General features: G+C 40.2%; 2 protein-coding genes across 5 annotated transcripts; both read left to right on the top strand.

The window, feature by feature from the left end:
* The first annotated feature begins 791 nt into the window (after nt 1-791).
* On the top strand, nt 792-12352 carry LOC145879823 (uncharacterized). Of its 3 annotated transcripts, none has more exons than XM_082976447.1 (16): nt 792-1181; nt 1477-1589; nt 2091-2228; nt 2362-2434; nt 2564-2617; nt 2826-2882; nt 3050-3122; nt 3408-3497; nt 4596-4649; nt 4752-4844; nt 4972-5100; nt 5282-5353; nt 5842-5907; nt 6011-6136; nt 6408-6573; nt 6690-12352. In XM_082976447.1, exons 1-16 carry the CDS (start codon nt 1055-1057, stop codon nt 6732-6734), a joined length of 1476 nt encoding a protein of 491 aa, XP_082832573.1. In that variant the 5' UTR covers nt 792-1054; the 3' UTR covers nt 6735-12352. The 3 variants fall into 3 exon arrangements, with proteins under 3 accessions (XP_082832573.1, XP_082832572.1, XP_082832571.1); XM_082976446.1 differs by having other exon boundaries at nt 797-1181; nt 2365-2434; nt 6008-6136; XM_082976445.1 differs by having other exon boundaries at nt 797-1181; nt 6008-6136.
* Nucleotides 12353-18316: 5964 nt separating this feature from the next.
* On the top strand, nt 18317-27016 carry LOC145879822 (uncharacterized). 2 transcript variants are annotated; one of them, XM_082976444.1, is made up of 13 exons: nt 18317-18720; nt 19016-19128; nt 19630-19767; nt 19904-19973; nt 20103-20156; nt 20365-20421; nt 20589-20661; nt 20947-21036; nt 22135-22188; nt 22291-22383; nt 22511-22639; nt 22793-22958; nt 23075-27016. In XM_082976444.1, the coding sequence occupies exons 1-13, from the start codon at nt 18594-18596 to the stop codon at nt 23117-23119; spliced, it is 1209 nt and encodes a 402-aa protein (XP_082832570.1). In that variant the 5' UTR covers nt 18317-18593; the 3' UTR covers nt 23120-27016. The 2 variants fall into 2 exon arrangements, with proteins under 2 accessions (XP_082832570.1, XP_082832569.1); XM_082976443.1 differs by having other exon boundaries at nt 18318-18720; nt 19901-19973.
* The last annotated feature ends 783 nt before the right edge of the window (nt 27017-27799 follow it).

Below are 27799 nucleotides of genomic sequence, written 5' to 3'. Positions count from 1 at the left end.
TTCTTATGTAGCAAATTAGTACATTGATACATGGAAGAAAGAAGTTGATGTGTAACACTTGCGTCATAACATCTGTTTACAGTTTCATACCAACAACTAGCAGCATGCTTGGTTACAGTTGATGTTTTAGGGAAGTAGACCTCTTACTCATCATGACTGATTATGATAAAGGACACTCATTTAAAGAGGGCCCTGTGAAAACAGATGTTATAATTGTGGTAACATATGTTATAATTGATTGTTAATTAGATTGTGAAAGTATGTGCAGTCCCACCTTGATGATGTCATAGGTATGTGGTCAATCATTTCTCAGAGCGCGAGTTATATATTATGTGAAATATCAAACTGCTTATTTTGTTTTCTGTCACTCTTATTTTCAGTTTGTTTTCAGCAGCTTTTCAAGTTCATGCAGGCAGCACACACACACACACACACACACACACACACACACACACACACACACACACACACACACACACACACACACACACACACACACACAAGTCCAGGCTCATAATCGTTCAGGTAAAATGTGTATGATTTGCGTGATGTCTGTAACTCAACATGAATGTATTCTCTGAACTGCCTAAGTGTTCTATTGTCATGAAGCTTCAGGTAACATTTGATATAGATGTCTTGTCTATACATCCCAGTCACATGGCAAGGATGTCCTCTGGTTTTAGACTTACAGTATTATATTACAGTACATAAGAGACAGGGGTTGGAGGTCGTTCTAATACCACAATGGTTGGAGTTCAAGCAGTTCATTAGGCTGTTGTTGCTTGTGGATGTGTAAAGTCAACCGTCAACATTTGAATGATATGACACAACTTCTAACCAAGTCATTTCAAACCTTTTCTATGTTTCCATTGCCAACTGAACAGAATGCATGTTCCTTGCTGTTAAACAGTGTTCATCTAGCTCCCCATCTTTATAAATTACAACTTTGAAGAATCAAAGGCCCCAAATAATACACATAATGTTTATTCTGTGCGTCATATTGTACGTACCATAGCTCCTCCTCTGCTTATATAAACAACCAGGAAATCAGGAAATGGCAATCCATTTCACTGAGCGTGGAGGTGGATGTGTCATCTCAGAACTGAAAATGTTTTTGTTTGAAGTGGGTTTTTTGGTTGCTGTTTTGCAAGTCTATCCAACCTACGCTGTCGAGAATCAAGGTAAAATACCACATTATTGTAGAATTAATTTAAAAGTTTCCCTATTTCTCCCTAAAGACGGATACTTCTGCTAAATAAACTGCTTCAGGGCTGGGCCCTCAGAGAAGTCAGACCTGTTTGAGCGCTAGTCCTCTTCTTACACAAACTTTATCTATTCTTCTTATTTATTGTATTGCGATCTCAAACCTAGTCTCTTTCTATATTCCATTTTGTTTTTGTCTAAAGGAATTTGGAAGTGATTTTAGTAATAATACACAGAAATGTGTCCTAAATTAAACTTCCTTGACATCCTTAGCATGTACTTCGGTGGAAATTGATTGTGGAAATTTGAAGACCAGGGATGGTAGATACATGTATCTATACGACATTCCAGGTGTATCTGAGATTGCGGGGCTCAACATGAACGGGGTAAGTTCAAATCTGTGTTTTAGTTAAGCTATACAGGAAGTAACAACTGCAGGAGAGCAGTGGATGCAATCCACACAGAATTACTTGAATTAAAATAATACCACTACATACAGTGCATTCAGAAAGTATTCAGACCCCTTGACTTTTTCCACATTTTGATACGTTACAGCCTCATTCTAAAATTAATTACATTGTTTTTTAGCCCTCATCAATCTACACACAATACCCCATAGTGACAAAGCAAAAAATCGTTTTTAGAAATAGAAAATGGAAATATCACATTTACATAAGTATTCAGACCCCTTGACTTTTTAATTGTGTGTAGATTGATGAGGGGGGAAAAAAACAATTTAATCCATTTTAGAATAAGGCTGTAATGTAACAAAATGTGGAAAAAGTGAAGGGGTCTGAATACTTTCCGAACGCACTGTACATTCCGTACTGATCATTTGACTTGCCTTTTTCCAACTTGAAACAGTTTTTTGTCTTTCTTTCCCACAGACTGCCATTGCTAACAGTGGAGGGGACAAGCCAATGGAATTTGATAAGAATGAGGTGGTAACAATGAACAACAGTTCAATCACCCTCTATAAATGCCAAAATCTGACAATGAACTTCATTTACAGTGATGCTACACAGGTGAGCCCAGTAATTTCACATTTTTTAGAGGTTGATTATAACAACTTACACATTTGTCTTTTTATTTCTGGGTTTAATCCCGTATTATTAGGATGCAACTGATGAAACAATATCCCTCCTCATTCCCTCTTAGCAGAAGGCTGGAACTGAGTCTAATGGTAAACAACCCCCAGTTAAGGAGAGATGTTCCCATTACATTGTCACAGGTAGACAGTTGACATTCCTCTTTTCCATCAATTTCAAGTATCTTTCAAGGACACGTAGAGAAAAGCACTAAATCATATTCATTCATTTTGAATACTGTACACCTTTTAACCTCTGTCTGGCCTTTGTAGAGATGAGGAATGAGGTTGTGACAACTGCACCTTTGAATTCAACTATCATCAAAGGTGAGTACTGAGATGGCTAATATTCATGATGAACATTGAGAGACCAATGTAAATCCCTTGAGAATTAGTTTTTATGTTTTCTTTTCTGAAAGCCTGCCTGAAAATTAAACTAAGGAAAATGCTGCATAGCACATTATTCTGTGTTGTTCAGTATTTTGATTGATTATGTCATGGAAATGACTTTATTCTCTCTAATCATCCATTATAGATGGAGACAATCCTGATTCAAACCGTGGTGACACTGATTTGATCTGGAAAATTATTGGTGAGTGTTTAAGCAAATCTATCACCACAGCTTCCTCTGTATGAGAAAATAACAAGTAAATCTGACCTCAAAATGGTGCTACCAAGATCAACTACTGTTAGGTTATTTTAAAACCTTTTCATTTGTGTGAATATGTCATCATCTGATGACTACATTTTGTTTTTCAGTTGGTATTGTAGCTGTTGTGGTGGTCATTGCTGCTCTGCTCTGTGTGTTTAAACCTTGGAGAGACAAACAGTGGTGAGTATCCTATATAATTGTTTTTGTGTTTGTGAAGGGAGCTCTTTAAGTCAATTAGAATTGTTGCAGAGGGTGTATGTTAGTTATGAGACTAGTTCTCTCTGTCTTACTACTAGGGTTTAAAGTCAGACCAATGGGGTCCTAGCAGGTCACAAACAGGATGAGAACAGCCTGGAACTTGCAGGCCACTTACAAACTATAGACTTGTTGGCCATTTTGTCAAGTTACTGTTGTTTATCAAACATTATCCTTAATTTCTTATTAATGTAATAATCTAATCTTTAGCCACCAAGGCCACAGAGATGTGGAAGAGGGTCAGGGCAATCCAGAACCAAACTCCATTCCTCTGATGCAGAATGAGCGACGTGATGCCAGGTAAACCTTTCCACATCCCTTTATTGATCTGTAATCAACCACAGAATGATAGTCTCTCTTATCTTCAGCTGTTGCTATGGGTCATATTAGTTTCTGTCTCTATAGAACAGTAGCTCTCCAACCCTGTTTCTGGAGAACTACTGTCCTGTAGGTTTTCAGTCCAAACCTAATCTAGCACACCTGATTCTAATAATTAGCTCAGGGATGGGAAACTGGCAGCCTGCAGACCCCCGTTGTACTGTTGACAGCTAGAATAGTAGAATACACAAGGTGCAATTTCGAAATTTGGTTGTTCATCAGCAATTGTCCTCTTGTTATGTCAGTCACTGACAGTCGCTCAATTAGTCCATGTCAGCTAACAATTTTTTAGATTGGTAAATTAATCTAGCCAGCTATCGAAACTTGTGGTAATCATCGTCAAATTGCTAACTGGGGGGGACCCATTGACTTTGTAAGTCACTCTCTTTTAGATATCATATTGACATGCTAGCATTTCTCTCCACCCTATGGCAAAATGTGTAGAATTGCAGTAAATTAGCTGTAAAACTGCTGTTTATTGATTCCACGAATGGCAAAATGAATAGAATAGCATGAAATGACGGCTTTGGGCCGGCACCGACTGCATGTGTGGGTATGAATGTGGGTACACAGACCCACTAGCCACTACAACCCCTCATAATGAGTTCGGATTTTTGTGGCCCCCATCAAAGTTGCCCATCCCCGAAAGCTGCATCAGGTTAGTTACAACTGGGATTGGAGACAGAATCTACAGGATGGTAGCTCTCCAGGAACAGGGTTGGAGACAGAACCTACAGGAGGGTAGCTCTCCAGGAACAGGGTTGGAGAGCCCTGCTATAGAAGGTGAAGGAAGAAATACTCAATAGATCCGCATGGCATTTCTAAATACCAGTAATGTCTATTGGCAAGCAACAACTTTCAGCAAAGACCCTGCCTTTTGAGCCCTGCCCAGGCAAGACATAACATATTCAAGCCAGAAGGGCAACTGGTGTATTTTTGACTGTGGTGTAATGTACCGTAGATGATTCCAGTTGTACCTGTGGGTATCTGACTGAACCTTTGGTACATGTTTTATCACAGAGACATCAGAAAGCCTGATGACGGTGAGACTGTTGAGGCTGTGGTTGTTCCCAGGTTAGTTAAAATACCTCTATTACATCTTTATACTCTACTCTGTCCTGGATCAGTTTGCCTTGCTTATCCTTACAGTCATGGTCATCATGATCTCAATTTTAGTGACCAAGGAGGTGAGCCAGGAGAGGAGAACAGGCAGCCCATGGACAATGAAGAGACAGGCGCTGACACCCCTCTGCTGAATGGAGATGCCAGGTAAACTGTACCACATGACTAATCACCTGTCAGTCCTCTGTAATGTAGGCTATGGATATGGAGAACATTTGTATCCTTCCCAATCGAGATCCTTAAATCCTTATCAATGTAATAATCTCCCCTTTAGCGACCAAGGAGAGGAAGGCGTTCTAGGAATGGAGGATGGAAAACCGTCAGACAATGACAGAGCAGACACTGAAACCTGTCAGAAGACACATGCTGATTCCCCTCCACTGAATGTACCCAAGGTTGTCAGGTAAATTCTCCACATGAGGACTCCTTAAGTAAATCTTCATTATCTGTTGAATGAAATCTCATTTATCTCTTCAGAATTGATCCCATGTATCATGTTAGTCTCTGCCTCTATGGAGGACAGTGTTGTTTGTGCTGGATCAAGAGTTTTAATCCTGATGATAGCCCTGTTATTGCTCCCACAGGGTTAACAGCCAGACTGATGACCCACAGCTTCTGGGTCAACCTCAGAGCAATGGACGCGTGCCCTATAGAAGGTGAGAATGTGTGTTTGTGTCACGGCTGTCAAAAGGAGCAGACCAAAGTGCAGCGTGGTTGTAGTTCCACATTTTATTAAATCCGTGATACTTTGCAAAACATAAATAACTGAATTTACAAAACAACAAACTGTGACGCAGAGAGAAACAAACACTACTCAAAATATAATAACCCACAAAAACCCAGGAAGAAAAACCCCTACTTAAATATGATCTCCAATCAGAGGTAACGAGGACCAGCTGCCTCAAATTGGAGATCAACCAAACAACCCCAACATAGAAATAGAAAAACTAGAACTTAAACGTAGAAATAGAAAACATAGAAAAACACAAAACACCCCTTGACCTACTCCACTATAGAAAATGACATCTTACTAGGATCAGGACGTGACAATTTGTCTGTGTGTAAAGTTGTATGGGATGGTAGAGGAGGTTAAATAACTGGTTGAGGTCATGTTTCCTGATCCAGTCTGTATCTTACTCCACAGCGAATCACACCTGACTGATGGGGCTCCAGGTCAGGGTGCTGGTGAGACTTCACCCCTCCTCTGCAGGTGACTTACTCCTTTGTCACTTAGGTCATGAACATGTAGACCATGTGTACCCCTCTCCAACAGATCCTTCAATTCTTACCCATGTAATAATCACCCTTAGAAGCCCAGGAGAGGAAGGCGTGCTAGAAGGGCAGGACAGGAAGTCAGCAGACAGTGGGGGAACAGACCCTGAATCCTGTCAGAAGACACATGCTGAACCCCCTCTAGTGAATGGACACCCTGATGTCAGGTAAACTTGATTACATATTGATACATCCACAACTCATTGGGTAATAATGTCACCAACCCCATTTTCCCAGGGTTCATGTTAGCCCAGTGTTTCCCAAACTCGGTCCTGGGGGCCCCAAGTTTTGTTTTTTGCCCTAGCAATACACAGCTGATTCAAATAATCAAAGCTTAATTATGAGTTGATTATTTCAATCAGCTGTTGATTATTTCAATCTCTATAGGTGGCAGTATTATGGTGAATCATGAATGTTGATGTTTTATTTCTCCCACAGGGTTAACAATGAGACTAAGGAAGTGACTCCTGGTGCACAGAGTCCAGGACCTCCTCAGATGAATGGAGGACCTCCCATGTCTAACAGAGCTGCAGAGGAGACCACTGCTCTATTGGACCAACAGGCCTTTGACAAGGACCAAGTCACCAAACCTCCTGAGTTAATAGTAAGTACTGTTTATGTCCTCTGACAACTGGTGAACTGTTTGGCTTGGTATGTAAAATGATGGGACTGGTTGACTTTTAGCTCCAGCATATTAGTAACTCTTGTGTTTTTCCCAAGGACAAAGGACATAATGACATGGAGTCAAGAAGAGGAGAACTGTAACAAGCGGTGGACGTTTGTATAACAAAAGAAAATCTAATAAGATATTATAAGATACAGTAATATATGATATCCAGTATTTATTATAAGATACACATATGTGACTGGCTTCATCATAATCAGTCATGTCAACCCCAAGACACATTCTGAGCAGTGTGTTTTACTGCACAATGCTTTTCAGAAAGCTCAACAGTTTATTAATTTCATTCTCTATGTGACAGGTGTAATCTGGATAGGTTAGGAAACGTGTTTAAGTGAAATCAGTTGAAATTCCAAAACAGCCCATTACTTGTAGATAACTAAAATTACAAAATTATTGTTATCTGAAAATGAGTGTGACTTATGACTGATTATGATACAGCATGTCACATATTAGCTATACAACATTATAATGATATGAAAGGATAACAAGATCATACTTACGCTAGTATTGTATACTATACATACAAGCAAATATAAATTACATACACATGAGAAGATGCATAAAACATAAACCTCTTTAGTATAGACATTTCCAAGATCATGAGGTCTCAATGTCTTGTGAACATGTCAAATAGCTAAACTAGGCGTTATTTACACTATGTATACACAAAAGTATGTGGACACCCCTTCAAATGAATGGTTTCGGCTATTTCAGCCACACCCGCAGCTGACAGGTGTATAAAAAAGAGTACACCGCCATGCAATCTCAATAGACAAACATTGGCAGTACAATGGCCTTACTGAAGAGCTCAGTGACTTTCAATGTGGTACCGTCATAGGATGCTACCTTTCCAACAAGTCAGTTCATAGAATTTCTGCCCTGCTAGAGCTGCCAAGGGTCAACTGTAAGTGCTGTTATTGTGGAGCAACAATGGCTCAGCCGCGATGTGGTAGGCCACACAAGCTCACAGAACAGGGCCGCCCATGTGCTGAAAATTGTCTGTCCTCTAGGTTTGGCGGATGCCAGAAAAATGGTACCTGCCCCAATGCATAGTGCCAACTGTAACGTTTTTTGGAGAAGCAATAATGGTATGGGGCTGTTTTTCATGGTTCTGGCTAGGCCCCTTAGTTCCAGTGAAGGGAAATCTTAACGCTACAGCATACAATGATATTGTAGATTATTCTGTGCTTCCAACTTTGTGGCAACAGTTTGGGGAGGCCCTTTCCTGTTTCAGCATGACAATGCCCCTGTGCACAAAGCGAGGTCCATACAGAAATGATTTGTCGAGATCGGTGTGGAAGAACTTGACTGGCCTGCACAGAGCCCTGACCTCAACCCCATCAAATACCTTTGGAACGCTGACTGCGAGCCAGGCCTAATCACCCAACATCAGTGCCCGACCTCTCTAATGCTCTTGTGGCTGAATGGAAGCAAGTCCCCGCAGCAATGTTCCAACATTTAGTGGAAAGCCTTCCCAGAAGAGTGGAGGCTGTTATAGCAGCAAAGGGGGGACCAACTCCATAATAATGCCCATGATTTTGGATTGAGACGTTCAACGAGCAGGTGTCCACATACTTTTGGTCATGTAGTGTAGAAGAGACATCATTATCACAGGGCCCGGTCTAAAAAGCTCTATTTTACTGAAGAAATTATTCATTATTTCTGAATTGAGAGTTACAGCATGTTAGTGTTAAAATAACTTGCATAATTTGTCCCAACTTCAGCAAAAATGTTCACAGACATTTAACTTAAACCGACACCTGTAATCCTACTTTCAGTAAAGAAAGTTCATGTTCCATTTTCCTTTAGAGACTAGAGCCCTCAAACTCAACTCTGGACCTCAAAACAAGTTCCACTGCATTTTGTCATTCTTCCCCTCTAATCAGGGACTGATTTAGACCTGTGACACCAGGTGTGTGCAATTAATTATGAGGTATTACAGAAAACCAGCAGGCTCCAGACCTCGTAGGGTAAGAGTTGAGTACCCCTGCTCTAGAAGATACTACATCAGACTTTATTTAAGCCACCGTTTTCATAGGAAATCATGATTGGTCAGTTTAACCTGTTGGGGCTACAGGTTAGCAATGAACCCCGAGCCGGGATTGCTAACAAGGCTGGAAATTCAAAACATCAAAAATCTAATAATTTCAATTTCTCAAACAATCAACTATTTTACACAATTTAAATGATAAACATCTCCTTAATCTAACCACATTGTTTGATTTTCAAAGAGGCTTTACGGCAAAAGCATAAAGTTAGATTATGTTAGGACAGTACATAGCCACAAAAGTACAAACATCCATTTTCAATTCAAGGTCAGGCGTCACCAAAAGCAGAAACCAGCTTGAATTATGCACTAACTTTTGTCAATCTCCATCAGATGACACTCCTAGGACATTATGTTATACAATACATGCATTTTTTGTTCCATCAAGTTCATATTTATATCCAAAAACAGCATTTTACAGTAGCGTGAAATTCAGATTTTTTTCTTCTCTGAAATGCTTCCGGTGAACATAACAAAATTACTATTCGAAAACATTGGTAAATTATAATATTGTCATTCAAAGAATAATATATTATCATCTCGTAATTGCTACCGAATGGCCAGATCTCAAAATAACTTTACTGGGAAATCACATTTTGCAATAAACGGGGTGCTATGCTAAGAACAACAGGCTATGCTATACAGTTAGCATCATCTAAAATCGATAATAACATTGTAAATACCCCCTTACCTTTGATTATCTCCATCAGAAGGCAGGATCCCAGGTCCGGAAGGCATTCCAGGTCCGGAACAAATGTGGTTTCTTTTGACAAAGTTCATAATTTATGTCCAAATAACACCAAGTACTTAGCGTTCATTATGCTCCCACAAAACGTGGTGTGGGGCTGGTAAAATCACGCCGAAAAGCTAAAAAAAACCTAGTAAATAATCTATTTATGTTCGTTCAAACATGTCAAATGTTGTTTAGCATTAATCTTTTGGTCCATTTTTAACGTTAAACATCAGTAATATTTTCACACAACCTATCCTATGTCTAGATAAAAAATGATGACAAACTCACGTTTCTCAGATTTATGCGCAGGCGCAAAAAAATGAAGTGATGACATGTCAACTTCCTTGGATTCTAATTTGTTCTCTGTTTATCATAGACGCTTCAAACAACTTTATAAAGATCGTTGACATCTAGTGGAAGCCGTAGGTGTTGCGAAATGAATCCTTTCTCACTATGGTATCTATAAAACAATGACACTAAATAGTACAGTCACAAAATTCACATTTTTTTGGATCTATTTTTCACAGGTTTTTGCCTGCAATATGAGTTTTGTTATACTTACAGACACCATTCAAACTGTTTTAGAAAATTCAGAGTGTTTTCTATCCGAATGTGTTAATAATATGCATATCCTAGCTTCTGAGTTGGTGTAGGAGGCAGTTAAAAATGGGCACATATTTTTTTCAAAATGTCTCAATACTGCCCCCGAGCCCCAACAGGTTTTAAACAGGTAACACTTCATATGGATGTTCTCTTTATAATGCGTTATAGGAGCATTAATAACACCTTCTATTCATAATGCATCAGGATGCACAACATAGGTGCTAATAACTGCTCATGGACATCTATAACTGCATAAAGCATTATCACCAGATGCCATATTTGAAAAGCACATTAGGATCGTTATATTATACATTCTGTGCTCATTAAATGATTGGCCATATTCTAATTTCACTGCACACCCTCTTACACCTATGTAACTCTGTCTTGCGCGCATAAAGGGATAGTTCACCCAAATTACAAAACTACATGTTGTTGTTGTTACCCTGTAAGCAATCTATGGACAAGATAAGAAAGCAAACCATGCTTTGGTTTTGTGTTATGTACTTGGTTAGGGAAATGCATTTTAGCATTTGTGGCACAAATCCAACTCAATAACCCTGTTAAAAGCATTTTTCACAAATCATCCTAAAGTGTCAACATTTGATTGTGTACCACAACTCAGTTATTTTAAGAGATTTGGACATGAAGCATGAAAACAATGCAAGAAAGGGGATATTGGCTTCACATTACCTGACATTGGATTTGATCTAAAAAGTTAGCATTTGAAGACAGTGGTCAGGTAAACAAAACCAAAGCATGGATTGCTGTCTGAGCTTGTCCATAGACTGCTTACAGGGTAAGGAAACCAAATGTAATTTAGTAATTTGGGTGAAGTCGTTACAGTATAGCCCTCGGACGCAATTTCCTAAAGAGCATTTCATGTAGGTCATACCACTTAGCTTCATAATCAAAGGCATTATGCTGCCTGCTTAAAATGCTGTAGGAATATATAGACATGTATTAGCAGCCATTAGTGCCTATGTCATGCAATATGATGTATAATGCATAGATTATAAGGTGTCATAAATACACTTATAACACGTTATGAAGAGGGTATTCATAGGAAGTGTTACCCGCAGTTCTTGCGGAAGGAACTGTACCCAAGTCCCCACCTACTAGTGACATTGTGAAAAATATCACACCTTTAGACAGGAATTGTGTAGCTATGTTGATATTTGTGTTCACCGTTTCATTAGAATGTTTATTTCAGAGTGTCTGTCAGGTCAAATGACATACCCACATACATTGAGACCTTATAACCTTAGTGTCAGAAAATGTTTATTGTTTTCATATTTTGATGTTGGTAATATGACTTAGAATAATGTATTTGATATGTCATGTCTGTGGGTTGGTCCCATACATGTATGAATGGCTTTTGCTTGATGCTTTTTATAGTTAGTTACCTTACACATATATTTTGTTTGATTTCCTTATTACATTTTCATTACCATTTTATAGTACTATGCATTTTGACTGTTGGATTGATATGATCTACTCATACATTGCCAATACAAGTGAGTGAGTTAAGACTATTGTTTAATGAACGACTCAGGCCTGATGGATACAATTGTCCCTCATACTCTCATGTATTATTTATTACAATCTTTCCGCATGTATCTGTATGAGGAAAACTCCATTATTGTCATTGTCATATCTATTTTTTAGCCTGCAAGTTTAGGAAGGCTATTCTGCAGAGTTTTGTGTATGGTCACAACTTGTTTTATTTAATACATTAACATTTTAGTAATTTAGCTGATTATCCAGAGCGACTTACAGGAGCAATTACGGGTATGTGCCTTGCTCAAGTGTACATCGCCATATTTTTCACCTAGTCGACTCAGGGATTCGAACCAGAGACATTTCAGTTACTGGTCCAACGCTTCTTAGTATTTGTAATATGCGTTTAATTCCTTTCTGTCACGTCCTGACCAGTATAGCAGATTATTTGTATTATTTGGTCAGGGCGTGGCAGAGGTATGTTTGTTTTGTATGGTGTTTTTTTTGTGTATAGCTTAGAGGGGTGTGTTATTTATGTGTTCCAGGGTTTTGTGGTGTATGTTTTTGTATGAGTAGGTTCTAGGTTAAGTTTTCTATGTGCAGGTTTGGTTGCTAGACTCTCAATTGGAGGCAGGTGTTTCTAGTTGCCTCTGATTGGGAGTCCTATAAGTAGGTATGTGTTTTGTTTGTCACTTGTGGGTAGTTGTATGTTAGCACTGCTTTTGTTTAGCCTGCTACACTGTTCCTGTCGTGAGTTTTTGTTTATTGTTTTTTCCTCGTGGTCACATTTAAAATAAATGATGATGATGAGCACGCAATCCACCGCATATTGGTCCACTTTGTCCGACAGCGATTTCAACATATCTTCTGACGAAGAGGAATGTGACAGAACTACCCACCACAACAGGACCAAGCAGCGGAGAAAGGAGCGGCACGAGGAATATATGGACTATACTGAGAGATGGACTTGGGAACAGATTCTGGCCGGAGAGGGCCCGTGGAAGAAGGCCGGGGTGGACCAGGAACGCTACCGAGGGACACGTCTGGCGAGGAAGCCGGATAGGCACCCCTAAGGATTTTTTTGGGGGGGGCACACGGGTAGTTTGGCAAGGCCTAGGAAGAGCCATAAGCCAGCTACCCGTGAGAGTATGGAGGAGCGTATGAGGTAGAGAGTGCCGTGTTTCGCTGAGGTGCGAACTATCTCGCCCATACGCACGCACAGTCTGGTGCGCGCCATTCCAGCCCCTCGCAGATGCCGTGCTAGAGTGGGCATCCAGCCTGGTAGGAGGATGCCTGCGCAGCGCGTCTGGTCGCCGGTACGCCTCCTAGGACCAGGCTACCCTACACCCGCTCTACGTACGGCAACCATCAGGCCCCTGCACAGCCCAGTTCGCCCTGTACCAGCACCCCGCTCGTGCAGGGCTGCTAGTTCCATCCAGCCAGGACGGGTTGTGCAGGTGGTGCGGTCAAGGCCACCTGTGCGCCTCCATTGCCCAGTCTTTCCGGTTCCCACCTCTCATGCTAACCCGGAAGTGGGTACCTCCAGTCCGGCACGACCAGTACCAGCAACCCGGACCAAGCTTCCCATGAGCCCGCCTAGTCCTATTCGGCCTGTTCCCGCTCCCCGCACTAGCCCTGAGGTGCGTATCTCCAGACTGGCACATCCAGTACCAGTACCACGCATCAGGCTTCCAGTGCTTCCAGCCTCAAGAGCCCGTCACCAGCGTGCAGTCCAGAGTATCCGGCACCAGCGTGCAGTCCAGAGTATCTGGCACCAGCGTGCAGTCCAGAGTATCCGGCACCAGTGTGCAGTCTAGAGTATCCGGCACCAGCGTGCAGTCCAGAGTATCCGGCACCAGTGTGCAGTCTAGCCTCTCCAGCGTCTCATCCCGTCAGCGGGATCAAAATCCAGCGAAAAATCATATCGCCAATTAGCATTAAAAAAAAATCATAATTAAAAATAAAAAAATAAAATATATATATATTTTTTTTAGAGATACACCTCTCCTGAATCGACCCACGTCGTCCGATTTCAAAAAGGTTTTACAGGAAAAGCAAATCATTAGATTATGTTAGATGAGTCCATCGTAAAAAGCAGCTTCATAGCCATTTTCCGACCAACCACTTGCATCACATATAATCAAAAAACAGCTAAATGCAGCACTAACCTTTTACAAACTTCATCAGATGGCACCCCTAGGACATCATGTTATACAATGCATGCATTCTTTTGTTCAATAAAGGTCATATTTATATATAAAAACAGCATTTTACATCGGCGTCTGACGTTGACTAAATAATTTCCCCTCAAATGCGTCCCGGTAAACAATGCTACAATTCCCTAAATTACTATCCGATAACGATTTTTTAAATTTATATTGTCAATCTAACATTTATAGATGAATATCTCTTGAGAACACCTGTCATACCAGATTTTAAATTAACTTTACTGGGTAATCACACTTTGCGATAAAAGGAGATGCGATACTCAGAAAATGAGCTAATATACAGAGCTCGGCGCCATCTTGGAAACAATCGCATGTCACATCTCATCTTGTATAATATTGTCAATAATCGCCTACCTTTAGTTGTCTTCATCAGAAAGCATCCCAGGTCCACAACAGATGTATTTTCGGTCGAAAAAGTCCATACTTCACGTTCCATTAGCCTGCTGTTGGTAGCGCGTCCTAGGGCTCTCTCCAAGCGCAGGGCTGAAGTTCCGGATAAAGTGAGATTCTCCCGCCTGTAGGTTCGTTCAAACATGTCAAACGTTGTAAAACATTAATCTTCAGGGCCTGGAACACCAAGAGAGCCAATAAGATTCGAGGGGGATGATTTCATTGCCTTTAAAACCGTTTCCAAAGGTGGGGGTAGACATGGCCGCCGGCGTCATAATGGTGATGGCCCATCCCCTGTGACCAATTTCCAACGCGTCTCATTCACTGAGTTTCGACTGTATAAGGCTCAAACCACTGTGAAAAGACTGGCGACATCTAGTGGAAGCAATAGGAAGTGCTCACTGAACCATGGTTAACGGTGTGATTTATAGGGAAAGATGAGAAGTCGAGTCCACAATTCTGAATTCCACTTCCTGTTTCAATCGGTCTCGGGGTTTTGACTGCCATTTGAGTTCTGTTATACTCACAGACACCATTCAAACAGTTTTAGAAACTTTAGAGTGTTTTCTATCCATATATAATAAGTATATGCATGCCCTAGCTTCTGAGTTTGATTAGTAGGCCGTTGAAAATGGGAACGATTTTTTTTCAAAATGCGCTGTGGCGCCCCCTATCCTAGGGTATCCTCAAGAGGCTAGAGTATCCGGCAACAGTGTCTAGTCCGGAACCGAGGGAGACTGCCTGCGACCCGGAACCGAGGGACACTGCCTGCGACCCGGAACCGAGGGAGACTGCCTGCGACCCGGAACCAAAGGGGTCTGCACTTTGTCCGACAGCGATTTCAACATATCTTCTGACGACGAGGAATGTGACACTTTCATCATTAAAATATTCCTTTCCAGTTTGTGGTTGTGTTTTCTTCAAATGAGACACTGGAGGAGAGGCAAAGATCAAACTCTGATTTATTTAGTCTTCTGTCACTCTTGTTTTCAGCTTTTCAAGTTTATGCAGACACACACACACACACACACACACATACACACATTCAGGCACTCACACATACACATACACATGCACACACGCACACAAGTCCAGGCTCATGATCATTCAAGTAAAATGTGTATGATTTGTGTGATGTCTGTAACTCAACATGAATGTATTCTCTGAACTGCCTAAGTGTTCTATTGTCATGAAGCTTCAGGTAACATTTGATATAGATGTCTTGTCTGTACATCCCAGTCACATGGCAAGGATGTCCTCTGAGACATATTACATTACAGTACATAAGTGACAGAGGCTGGGGGTTGTTCTAATTGCTCCTCCCAGATGAAATGCCTGTAATCCACGTTAGTGACCGAGAGGTGGCCGAGAGGTGATCCAGGGAAAATAAATGAACCATGTTTGAAACCCTGTTTCCTGATCCAGCCTATATCTTACTCCCTAGGTATCCAAGCCAGAACAATGGGGCTTCAGGTTATATTGCTATTGATATAGAAACTCCACCATTCTTCGACAGGCGAGTCAGTCATCTGCAAGATATGAAGATGGAGAACATTTGTACCCAACACAAACAAGATCCTTTCATTCTTATCCATGTAATAATTTCACTTTAAGCGGCCAAGGAGGGAAAGGCTTGCTAAAAGAGAGGAACAAGAAGCCAATAGTCCATGGGGGAACAGAGACTGAATCCTGGCAGAAAAGACTTGCTGAACCCCCTCTGGTGAATGGCACCATGATGCCAGGTCAACTTTACCAGATGATGAAGCCCTTGACAGATCCTCTTTATTTTTGGGGTGATAATCTAACTAACTTCATAACTGATATCTTAGGTCGGGTTAGCCTCTGTCTCGAATCTGTAGGTCAGTGGTTTCCAACCTTTTTCGGTTACTGTACCACCAAATTAATTTTGATCTTTCTTTTCTCAAATACAGTACACCCTGTGGATAGGCCAGGTACCTCCAGCGTTCCTAGTACCAATGGTTGGGAACCACAGCTGTAGGTGACAGTGCTGGGGTAGGGGAGGGTGTTGTGAATCTGAACCCTGATGATATCTGTCATTGCTCCCACAGCACTAATGGCCATAATGATGACCTGAGTCCCAATACTGTGATTCAGAATAAACCTCAAGAGTAATGGCCTGTCTGACAGGTGAGATTGTGTCTGTTTCTCCGTCTATTGCTAACTGTGTGCTCTTTACAGTGAAATGGGAAAGATTGTAGGAGAGCCTTATGGAAAATAATAGGCATACCATGTTTGAGGTCATGTTTACTGATCCAGTCTGTGTCATCTTGCTAGAAGCATTCATCACCTTGGGTCAGCAGAAGAGACCACTGCTCTGGTGGATAAGCAGGCCTTGGACAAGGACCAAGTCACCAAATGCCTTTAGTTAATAGCTAGTACTGTGAGTGGTCATTCAGTTTTCCATTATTTGCTGGTGAACTGGTAACTTGCTAACTGAATTATGGGTTTGGTTGTTTTCATGCTCAGCATTTTTTTTCACCAAAAGGCAAAGGACCTAATGACATGGAGTCAAGGAGATGCAAACTTATAAAACGTGATAAGATATTATTAAGTATAAGATATCTTGTTAAAGAATATTACATGAGTGCCTCTCGAGTGGTGCAGCGGTCTAAGGCACTAAGGGTTCAATCCCGGACTGTGTCGCAGCCGGCCGCGACCGGGAGTCCCATGAGGCGGCGCACAATTGGCCCAGCGTCGTCCGGGTTAGGGGAGGGTTTGGTCGGCTGGGATGCCCTTGTCCCATGTCCTTGTCCCAATGAACGCTTGGCAGGACGTGTTTCAGAGAACGTATGGCTCTCGACCTTCGCCTCTCCTGAGTCTGTACGGGAGTTGCAGCGATGGGACAAGACTGTAACTACCAATTGGTATCCCGAAAATTGGGGAGAAAAAGGGGTAATTTAAAAATATATATATATATATTACATGAAACAATGTTATAATACTGTATAATATGATAAAACATGACATGACAGGACAGGAAATATATGATATGATATAATGTATATAATATATTTTTATACATATAAAAGTACAATTGTGACTAGCTCCATCATAATGAGTCAAATCAACTTCAAGACACATTTTGAGCTTTAGTAACTGTTGAACAGAGGACCTCCTGCTTACTATACCAACTTTATTTCTCAACTCCCAATATCGAGTGATTAGCAGTCATACAATTGGAGTATCACTTCACAGTGATGATTTTGGGGAAAAATCACAGAAAGTCTGCCTTATGTTTTCAAAGTTCAAACCTCAAGATACGACTTCTGTATTCCGACACACAGACATGGCACGATTGCTACTGGTCAGCATTTTCTTGTTTCTTATGTAGCAAATTAGTACATTGATACATGGAAGAAAGAAGTTGATGTGTAACACTTGCGTCATAACATCTGTTTACAGTTTCATACCAACAACTAGCAGCATGCTTGGTTACAGTTGATGTTTTAGGGAAGTAGACCTCTTACTCATCATGACTGATTATGATAAAGGACACTCATTTAAAGAGGGCCCTGTGAAAACAGATGTTATAATTGTGGTAACATATGTTATAATTGATTGTTAATTAGATTGTGAAAGTATGTGCAGTCCCACCTTGATGATGTCATAGGTATGTGGTCAATCATTTCTCAGAGCGCGAGTTATATATTATGTGAAATATCAAACTGCTTATTTTGTTTTCTGTCACTCTTATTTTCAGTTTGTTTTCAGCAGCTTTTCAAGTTCATGCAGGCAGCACACACACACACACACACACACACACACACACACACACACACACACACACACACACACACACACACACACACACACACACACACACACACACACACACACACACACACACACACACACACACACACACACAAGTCCAGGCTCATAATCGTTCAGGTAAAATGTGTATGATTTGCGTGATGTCTGTAACTCAACATGAATGTATTCTCTGAACTGCCTAAGTGTTCTATTGTCATGAAGCTTCAGGTAACATTTGATATAGATGTCTTGTCTATACATCCCAGTCACATGGCAAGGATGTCCTCTGGTTTTAGACTTACAGTATTATATTACAGTACATAAGAGACAGGGGTTGGAGGTCGTTCTAATACCACAATGGTTGGAGTTCAAGCAGTTCATTAGGCTGTTGTTGCTTGTGGATGTGTAAAGTCAACCGTCAACATTTGAATGATATGACACAACTTCTAACCAAGTCATTTCAAACCTTTTCTATGTTTCCATTGCCAACTGAACAGAATGCATGTTCCTTGCTGTTAAACAGTGTTCATCTAGCTCCCCATCTTTATAAATTACAACTTTGAAGAATCAAAGGCCCCAAATAATACACATAATGTTTATTCTGTGCGTCATATTGTACGTACCATAGCTCCTCCTCTGCTTATATAAACAACCAGGAAATCAGGAAATGGCAATCCATTTCACTGAGCGTGGAGGTGGATGTGTCATCTCAGAACTGAAAATGTTTTTGTTTGAAGTGGGTTTTTTGGTTGCTGTTTTGCAAGTCTATCCAACCTACGCTGTCGAGAATCAAGGTAAAATACCACATTATTGTAGAATTAATTTAAAAGTTTCCCTATTTCTCCCTAAAGACGGATACTTCTGCTAAATAAACTGCTTCAGGGCTGGGCCCTCAGAGAAGTCAGACCTGTTTGAGCGCTAGTCCTCTTCTTACACAAACTTTATCTATTCTTCTTATTTATTGTATTGCGATCTCAAACCTAGTCTCTTTCTATATTCCATTTTGTTTTTGTCTAAAGGAATTTGGAAGTGATTTTAGTAATAATACACAGAAATGTGTCCTAAATTAAACTTCCTTGACATCCTTAGCATGTACTTCGGTGGAAATTGATTGTGGAAATTTGAAGACCAGGGATGGTAGATACATGTATCTATACGACATTCCAGGTGTATCTGAGATTGCGGGGCTCAACATGAACGGGGTAAGTTCAAATCTGTGTTTTAGTTAAGCTATACAGGAAGTAACAACTGCAGGAGAGCAGTGGATGCAATCCACACAGAATTACTTGAATTAAAATAATACCACTACATACAGTGCATTCAGAAAGTATTCAGACCCCTTGACTTTTTCCACATTTTGATACGTTACAGCCTCATTCTAAAATTAATTACATTGTTTTTTAGCCCTCATCAATCTACACACAATACCCCATAGTGACAAAGCAAAAAATCGTTTTTAGAAATAGAAAATGGAAATATCACATTTACATAAGTATTCAGACCCCTTGACTTTTTAATTGTGTGTAGATTGATGAGGGGGGAAAAAAACAATTTAATCCATTTTAGAATAAGGCTGTAATGTAACAAAATGTGGAAAAAGTGAAGGGGTCTGAATACTTTCCGAACGCACTGTACATTCCGTACTGATCATTTGACTTGCCTTTTTCCAACTTGAAACAGTTTTTTGTCTTTCTTTCCCACAGACTGCCATTGCTAACAGTGGAGGGGACAAGCCAATGGAATTTGATAAGAATGAGGTGGTAACAATGAACAACAGTTCAATCACCCTCTATAAATGCCAAAATCTGACAATGAACTTCATTTACAGTGATGCTACACAGGTGAGCCCAGTAATTTCACATTTTTTAGAGGTTGATTATAACAACTTACACATTTGTCTTTTTATTTCTGGGTTTAATCCCGTATTATTAGGATGCAACTGATGAAACAATATCCCTCCTCATTCCCTCTTAGCAGAAGGCTGGAACTGAGTCTAATGGTAAACAACCCCCAGTTAAGGAGAGATGTTCCCATTACATTGTCACAGGTAGACAGTTGACATTCCTCTTTTCCATCAATTTCAAGTATCTTTCAAGGACACGTAGAGAAAAGCACTAAATCATATTCATTCATTTTGAATACTGTACACCTTTTAACCTCTGTCTGGCCTTTGTAGAGATGAGGAATGAGGTTGTGACAACTGCACCTTTGAATTCAACTATCATCAAAGGTGAGTACTGAGATGGCTAATATTCATGATGAACATTGAGAGACCAATGTAAATCCCTTGAGAATTAGTTTTTATGTTTTCTTTTCTGAAAGCCTGCCTGAAAATTAAACTAAGGAAAATGCTGCATAGCACATTATTCTGTGTTGTTCAGTATTTTGATTGATTATGTCATGGAAATGACTTTATTCTCTCTAATCATCCATTATAGATGGAGACAATCCTGATTCAAACCGTGGTGACACTGATTTGATCTGGAAAATTATTGGTGAGTGTTTAAGCAAATCTATCACCACAGCTTCCTCTGTATGAGAAAATAACAAGTAAATCTGACCTCAAAATGGTGCTACCAAGATCAACTACTGTTAGGTTATTTTAAAACCTTTTCATTTGTGTGAATATGTCATCATCTGATGACTACATTTTGTTTTTCAGTTGGTATTGTAGCTGTTGTGGTGGTCATTGCTGCTCTGCTCTGTGTGTTTAAACCTTGGAGAGACAAACAGTGGTGAGTATCCTATATAATTGTTTTTGTGTTTGTGAAGGGAGCTCTTTAAGTCAATTAGAATTGTTGCAGAGGGTGTATGTTAGTTATGAGACTAGTTCTCTCTGTCTTACTACTAGGGTTTAAAGTCAGACCAATGGGGTCCTAGCAGGTCACAAACAGGATGAGAACAGCCTGGAACTTGCAGGCCACTTACAAACTATAGACTTGTTGGCCATTTTGTCAAGTTACTGTTGTTTATCAAACATTATCCTTAATTTCTTATTAATGTAATAATCTAATCTTTAGCCACCAAGGCCACAGAGATGTGGAAGAGGGTCAGGGCAATCCAGAACCAAACTCCATTCCTCTGATGCAGAATGAGCGACGTGATGCCAGGTAAACCTTTCCACATCCCTTTATTGATCTGTAATCAACCACAGAATGATAGTCTCTCTTATCTTCAGCTGTTGCTATGGGTCATATTAGTTTCTGTCTCTATAGAACAGTAGCTCTCCAACCCTGTTTCTGGAGAACTACTGTCCTGTAGGTTTTCAGTCCAAACCTAATCTAGCACACCTGATTCTAATAATTAGCTCAGGGATGGGAAACTGGCAGCCTGCAGACCCCCGTTGTACTGTTGACAGCTAGAATAGTAGAATACACAAGGTGCAATTTCGAAATTTGGTTGTTCATCAGCAATTGTCCTCTTGTTATGTCAGTCACTGACAGTCGCTCAATTAGTCCATGTCAGCTAACAATTTTTTAGATTGGTAAATTAATCTAGCCAGCTATCGAAACTTGTGGTAATCATCGTCAAATTGCTAACTGGGGGGGACCCATTGACTTTGTAAGTCACTCTCTTTTAGATATCATATTGACATGCTAGCATTTCTCTCCACCCTATGGCAAAATGTGTAGAATTGCAGTAAATTAGCTGTAAAACTGCTGTTTATTGATTCCACGAATGGCAAAATGAATAGAATAGCATGAAATGACGGCTTTGGGCCGGCACCGACTGCATGTGTGGGTATGAATGTGGGTACACAGACCCACTAGCCACTACAACCCCTCATAATGAGTTCGGATTTTTGTGGCCCCCATCAAAGTTGCCCATCCCCGAAAGCTGCATCAGGTTAGTTACAACTGGGATTGGAGACAGAATCTACAGGATGGTAGCTCTCCAGGAACAGGGTTGGAGACAGAACCTACAGGAGGGTAGCTCTCCAGGAACAGGGTTGGAGAGCCCTGCTATAGAAGGTGAAGGAAGAAATACTCAATAGATCCGCATGGCATTTCTAAATACCAGTAATGTCTATTGGCAAGCAACAACTTTCAGCAAAGACCCTGCCTTTTGAGCCCTGCCCAGGCAAGACATAACATATTCAAGCCAGAAGGGCAACTGGTGTATTTTTGACTGTGGTGTAATGTACCGTAGATGATTCCAGTTGTACCTGTGGGTATCTGACTGAACCTTTGGTACATGTTTTATCACAGAGACATCAGAAAGCCTGATGACGGTGAGACTGTTGAGGCTGTGGTTGTTCCCAGGTTAGTTAAAATACCTCTATTACATCTTTATACTCTACTCTGTCCTGGATCAGTTTGCCTTGCTTATCCTTACAGTCATGGTCATCATGATCTCACTTTTAGTGACCAAGGAGGTGAGCCAGGAGAGGAGAACAGGCAGCCCATGGACAATGAAGAGACAGGCGCTGACACCCCTCTGCTGAATGGAGATGCCAGGTAAACTGTACCACATGACTAATCACCTGTCAGTCCTCTGTAATGTAGGCTATGGATATGGAGAACATTTGTATCCTTCCCAATCGAGATCCTTAAATCCTTATCAATGTAATAATCTCCCCTTTAGCGACCAAGGAGAGGAAGGCGTTCTAGGAATGGAGGATGGAAAACCGTCAGACAATGACAGAGCAGACACTGAAACCTGTCAGAAGACACATGCTGAACCCCCTCTAGTGAATGGACACCATGATGTCAGGTAAACTTGATTACATATTGATACATCCACAACTCATTGGGTATAATGTCACCAACCCCATTTTCCCAGGGTTCATTTTAGCCTCTGTCTCTTTAGGGGACAGTATTATGGTGGATCATGAATGTGAATGTTGATGTCTTATTTCTCCCACAGGGTTAACAATGAGACTAAGGAAGTGACTCCTGGTGCACAGAGTCCAGGACCTCCTCAGATGAATGGAGGACCTCCCATGTTTAACAGAGCTGCAGAGGAGACAAATGCTCTATTGGACCAACAGGCCTTGGACAAGGACCAAGTCACCAAACCTCCTGAGTTAATAGTAAGTACTGTTTATGTCCTCTGACAACTGGTGAACTGTTTGGCTTGGTATCTAAAATGATGGGACTGGTTGACTTTTAGCTCCAGCATATTAGTAACTCTTGTGTTTTTCCCAAGGACAAAGGACATAATGACATGGAGTCAAGAAGAGGAGAACTGTAACAAGCGGTGGACGTTTGTATAACAAAAGAGAACCTAACGCCATATAATAAGATACAGTAATACTGTATATAATATACATATTATAAGATACACATTTGTGACTTGCTTCATCATAATCAGTCATGTCAACCCAAAACACATTCTGAAAAGTCTTTCAATGATTTTCTAAAATCTAAGCAGTTTATTAAGTTAATTCTCTATGAGACAGCTGTAACTTGGATAAGTTAGGAAATGTGTTCTAGTATATCAGTTGAAATTACAAAACGGCCCAAAACTTTTAGATAACTTATCTAAATTATTATTATCTACATGTTTAATTACTATTATCTGAAAATGAGTGTGCGACATGACTGATTATGATACAACACGTCACATATTAGCTATACAACATTATATATCAAATTATATGAAAGTATGATAAGATCATACACTAGTATTGTATAGTATACATACAAGCAATTATATATATAACACACACGTGAAAAGATGCTTAAAACATGAACCTCTCTAGTATTGACATATCCAAGATCATGAGGTCTCAATGTCTTGTGGACATGTCAAATAGCTAAACATTGACTAGGCGTTATTTAGAGTAGGCCTCATTATCACAGGGCCCAGTCTAAGAAGCTCTGTTTTACTGAAGCAATTATTCATTACTTCTGAAATGAGAGTTAGCATGTCAGTTAAAATAACTTGCATAATTTGTCCCATTTAACACACACCTGTAATCCTACTTTCAGTAAAGAAAGTTCATGTTCCATTTTAGACTCTAGATGATATTACATCAGACTTTATTTAAACCACTGTTTTCATAGGAAATCATGATTTGTCAGTTTAAACAGGTAACACTTCATATGGATGTTGTCTTTATAATGCATTATAGGAGCGTTAATAACACCTTCTATGCATAATGCATCAGGATGCACAACATAGGTGCTAATAACTGCTTATGGACATCTATAACTGAATGAAGCATTATCACCAGGATGTGTAATGCCTTATGAAGCAAAGTATTACTATGCCAGATGCCATATTTGAAAAGCACATTAGGATCGTTATATTATACATTATGTGCTCATTAATTGATTGGCCATATTGTAATTTCACTGCACACCCTCTTACACCTATGTAACTCCACCCAAATTGCAAAATGACACAGTTGTTCTTACCCTGTAAGCAGTCTATGGACAAGATAAGAAAGCAATCCATGCTTTGGTTTTGTTTACTGTACTTGGTCACAGAAATGCTAATGTTTTAGCATTTGTGGCACATATCCAAGTCAATAACCCTGATATAAGCATTTTTGCATTTCATATCCAAATCATCCTAAAGCAGGGATCCTCAACTAGATTCAGCCGCAGGCCGTTTTTTCTTTTTTTCTTTGAGTGGATGGTCAGGGTGCTGGAACCTAATTACAAATCATTTGTAGACTGCACATTAACTGCAAGAAGCCCAAACATATATAATATTTCACCAAAACATAATAATTTCAAACCCTGCTTACATTTGTTTATGATCACATATATCTATCTATTAAGCGTGGGATTTCTTTCCAAAATTAAAATCACTTGGAGCTGATTTGCTGGTGTTTAAAAAAAAAAAATTCAGGAGAGATTTAAAAAATTAAAAATAAAATTGCCAACCTGGACTCAGGGGTAGTAACATAGTAAAAATACATCCGGGACTCTCCAGTTAGTATGATACTGTATTAATTAGTGGATGTCCATCCATTTCGTATAATATGTTTCGAATTGCAATTTTTATATGTTACGAATTTGCAACATGTATGATATGTTACAAATTCAAATTTCTTGTGGTTAACGTTAGCTAAGTGGCTAGGTGGCTAACGCTACCTAGGTGGCTAGTGTTAGATAGGCTAGGGCTTAGGGTTACGGTTACATTTAAGGTTAGGTTAGGTTGAAGGATTAAGGTTAGGGGAAGGGTTCGCTGACATGCAAAGTAGCTAAAAAGTAGTAAGTAATTGCAAAGTTGCTAATTAGCAAAAATGCTAAAGTATCTCGTGATGATATTCAAACATGCAACCTTTGGGTTGTTAGACGTTTGCGTTATAAGTCCACCCATCCGAAACCAAAGCATGGATTGCTGTCTGTCTGAGCTTGTCCATAGACTGCTTACAGCTTAAAGAAAGCAAATTATATTTTGTAATTTGGGTGAACTATCACTTTAACAGGAGTGCGGAACTCCTACGTGAAGTCGTTACAGTATAGCCCTCTGACAGAATTTCCTAAAGAGTATTTCATGTAGGTCATACCACTTAGCTTCATAACCCACTGAGGCACACACTGGTTGAAGTAACATTGTTTCCACATAATTTCAATGAAATTACGTTAAACCAATGTGGAGTAGACATTGAATTGACGTCTGTGCCCAGTCGGAAGGCATTATGCTGCCAACTTATAATTACATTTATTAGCAGCCATTAGAGCCTATGTCGTGCATTATAATGCATATTGCGCAGATAAGGTGTTATAAATGCACTTATAACACATTATGAAGAGGTTATTCATAGGAAGTGTTACCCGCAGTTCTTGCGGAAGGAACTGTACCCAAGTCCCCAGCTACTAGTGACATTGTGAAAAATATCACACCTTTAGACAGGAATTGTGTAGCTATGTTAACATTTGTGTTCACCGTTTCATAAAAATGTTTAGCACATTGAGAGTATCTGTCAGGTCAAATGACTAGGCGAATGACATACCCACCTACTTTGAGACCTTATAACCTTTGTGTCAGAAAAGGTTCATTTTCTTCCTCTTTTGATTATGTTAATTTGACTTACTTGTAATGTATTTGATGTCATGTTTGTGGGTTGGTCCCATACTTTCATGAATGGTTTTCACCTGATGCTTTTATGGTTAGTTACCTTACACATGTATTTTGTTTTATTTCCTTATTACATTTTTATGACCAATTTACACTGAGTGTACAAAACATTAAGAACATGACAGACTGACCAGGTGAATCCAGGTGAAAGCTATTATCTCTAATTGATGTCACTTGTTAAATCCACTTCAATCAGTGCAGATGAAGGGAAGGAGACAGGTTAAAGAAGTTTTTTTAAGCCTTGAGACATGGATTGTGTGTGGGTGCCATTCAGAGGGTGAATGGGCAAGACAAAAGCTTTAAGTGCCTTTGAACGGGCTGTGGTAGTATGTGCCAGGCTCACTGGTTTGAGTGTGTCAAGAACTGCAACACTGCTGGACTTTTCACTGACAAACAGTTTCCCGTGTGTATCAAGAATGGTCCACCACCCAAAGGACATCCAGCCAACTTGACACAACTCTGGAAAGCATTGGAGTCGACATGGGCCAGCATCCCTGTGGAAAGCTTTCGACACCTTGTAGAGTCCATCCCTTGATGAATTGAGGCTGGTCTGAGGGCAAAAGCGGGTGTAACTCAATATTAGGAAGGTGTTCCTAATGTTTGTACACTCAGTGTATAGCACTATGCATTTTGACTGTTGGATTGATATGATCTGCTCATACATTGCCAATACAAGTGAGTGAGTTTGGACTATTGTTTAATGAACGACTCAGGTCTGATGCATACAATTGTCCCTCATACTCTCATGTATTATTTGTAATAAACTTTTTGCATGTATTTGTATGAACAAACCTCCACATTATTGTCATATCTACTTTTTAGGAAGGCTATTCTGCAGAGTTTTGTGTATGGTCACAACTTGTTTCATATAATACGTTAACATTTTAGTAATTTAGCAGATGTTCTTATGCAGAGTGATTTACAGGAGCAATTCAAGTTTAGTGCCTTGCTCAAAGGTACCTCGACAGACCTAGTCGGCTCGGGGATTCAAACCAGTGACTTTTCAGACTTTTCAGAGTTGCTTTCCTTTTAACATTAAAACATTCCTTTCCAGCTTGTGGTCGTGTTTTCTTCAAATGAGACACTGGTGGAGAGGGAAAGATCAAACTGATTTATTTAGTCTTGTGTCACTCGTTTTCAGTTTTTCAAGTTTATGCACACACACACACACACACACACACACACACACACACACACGCCACGCTAATGCTTCTGGTTTCTACATTAGCTGCTCATGTGATCATGTACACAGACTATATGTCTGTCTTTGTGGGATGTCTGATGTGTTCACCAGTAACATACAGGAGCCAATGATGGTATGGTACGGTATATATGGTACAGTATGGTATGGATGATGAGTTTCTGATGTTTTCCTATTTCCTCCCACTCTGAAATGTACCATGTGATTGTAATAATGATATTCCCTTCACACCCTCCACTCACTGAGGGTCAGATGTCACAGTCAACCTAGAGTGTTCACCATCTTTATAAACATGTTAAAAACGCTAACTACTAGTGATCACTTTACCCGCTGAATCATTTGAACAGTTATCTACTATGAGGTAAAGTGATCTAACATGAGGTAAAGTTATCTAACATGAGGTAAATGGGGCAGCAGGTAGCCTAGTGTAGCATTGGGCCAGTAACCGAAAGGTTGCTAGATCAAATCCCCGAGCTGACCAGGTAAAAATCTGTCGTTCTGCCCCTGAGCAAGGCAGTTAACCCACTGTTCCCCGGGCGCGGAAGATGTGGATGTCGATTAAGGCAGCCCCCCCGCACCTCTCTGATTCAGAGGGGTTGGGTTAAATGCGGAATACACATTTCAGTTGAAGGCAT

This window comes from Salmo salar, chromosome 06, assembly GCF_965601325.2.
Source record: "Salmo salar chromosome 06, fSalSal1, whole genome shotgun sequence".
Lineage (NCBI taxonomy): Eukaryota > Metazoa > Chordata > Actinopteri > Salmoniformes > Salmonidae > Salmo > Salmo salar.
This window is presented reverse-complemented; position numbering and strand designations above follow the sequence as displayed.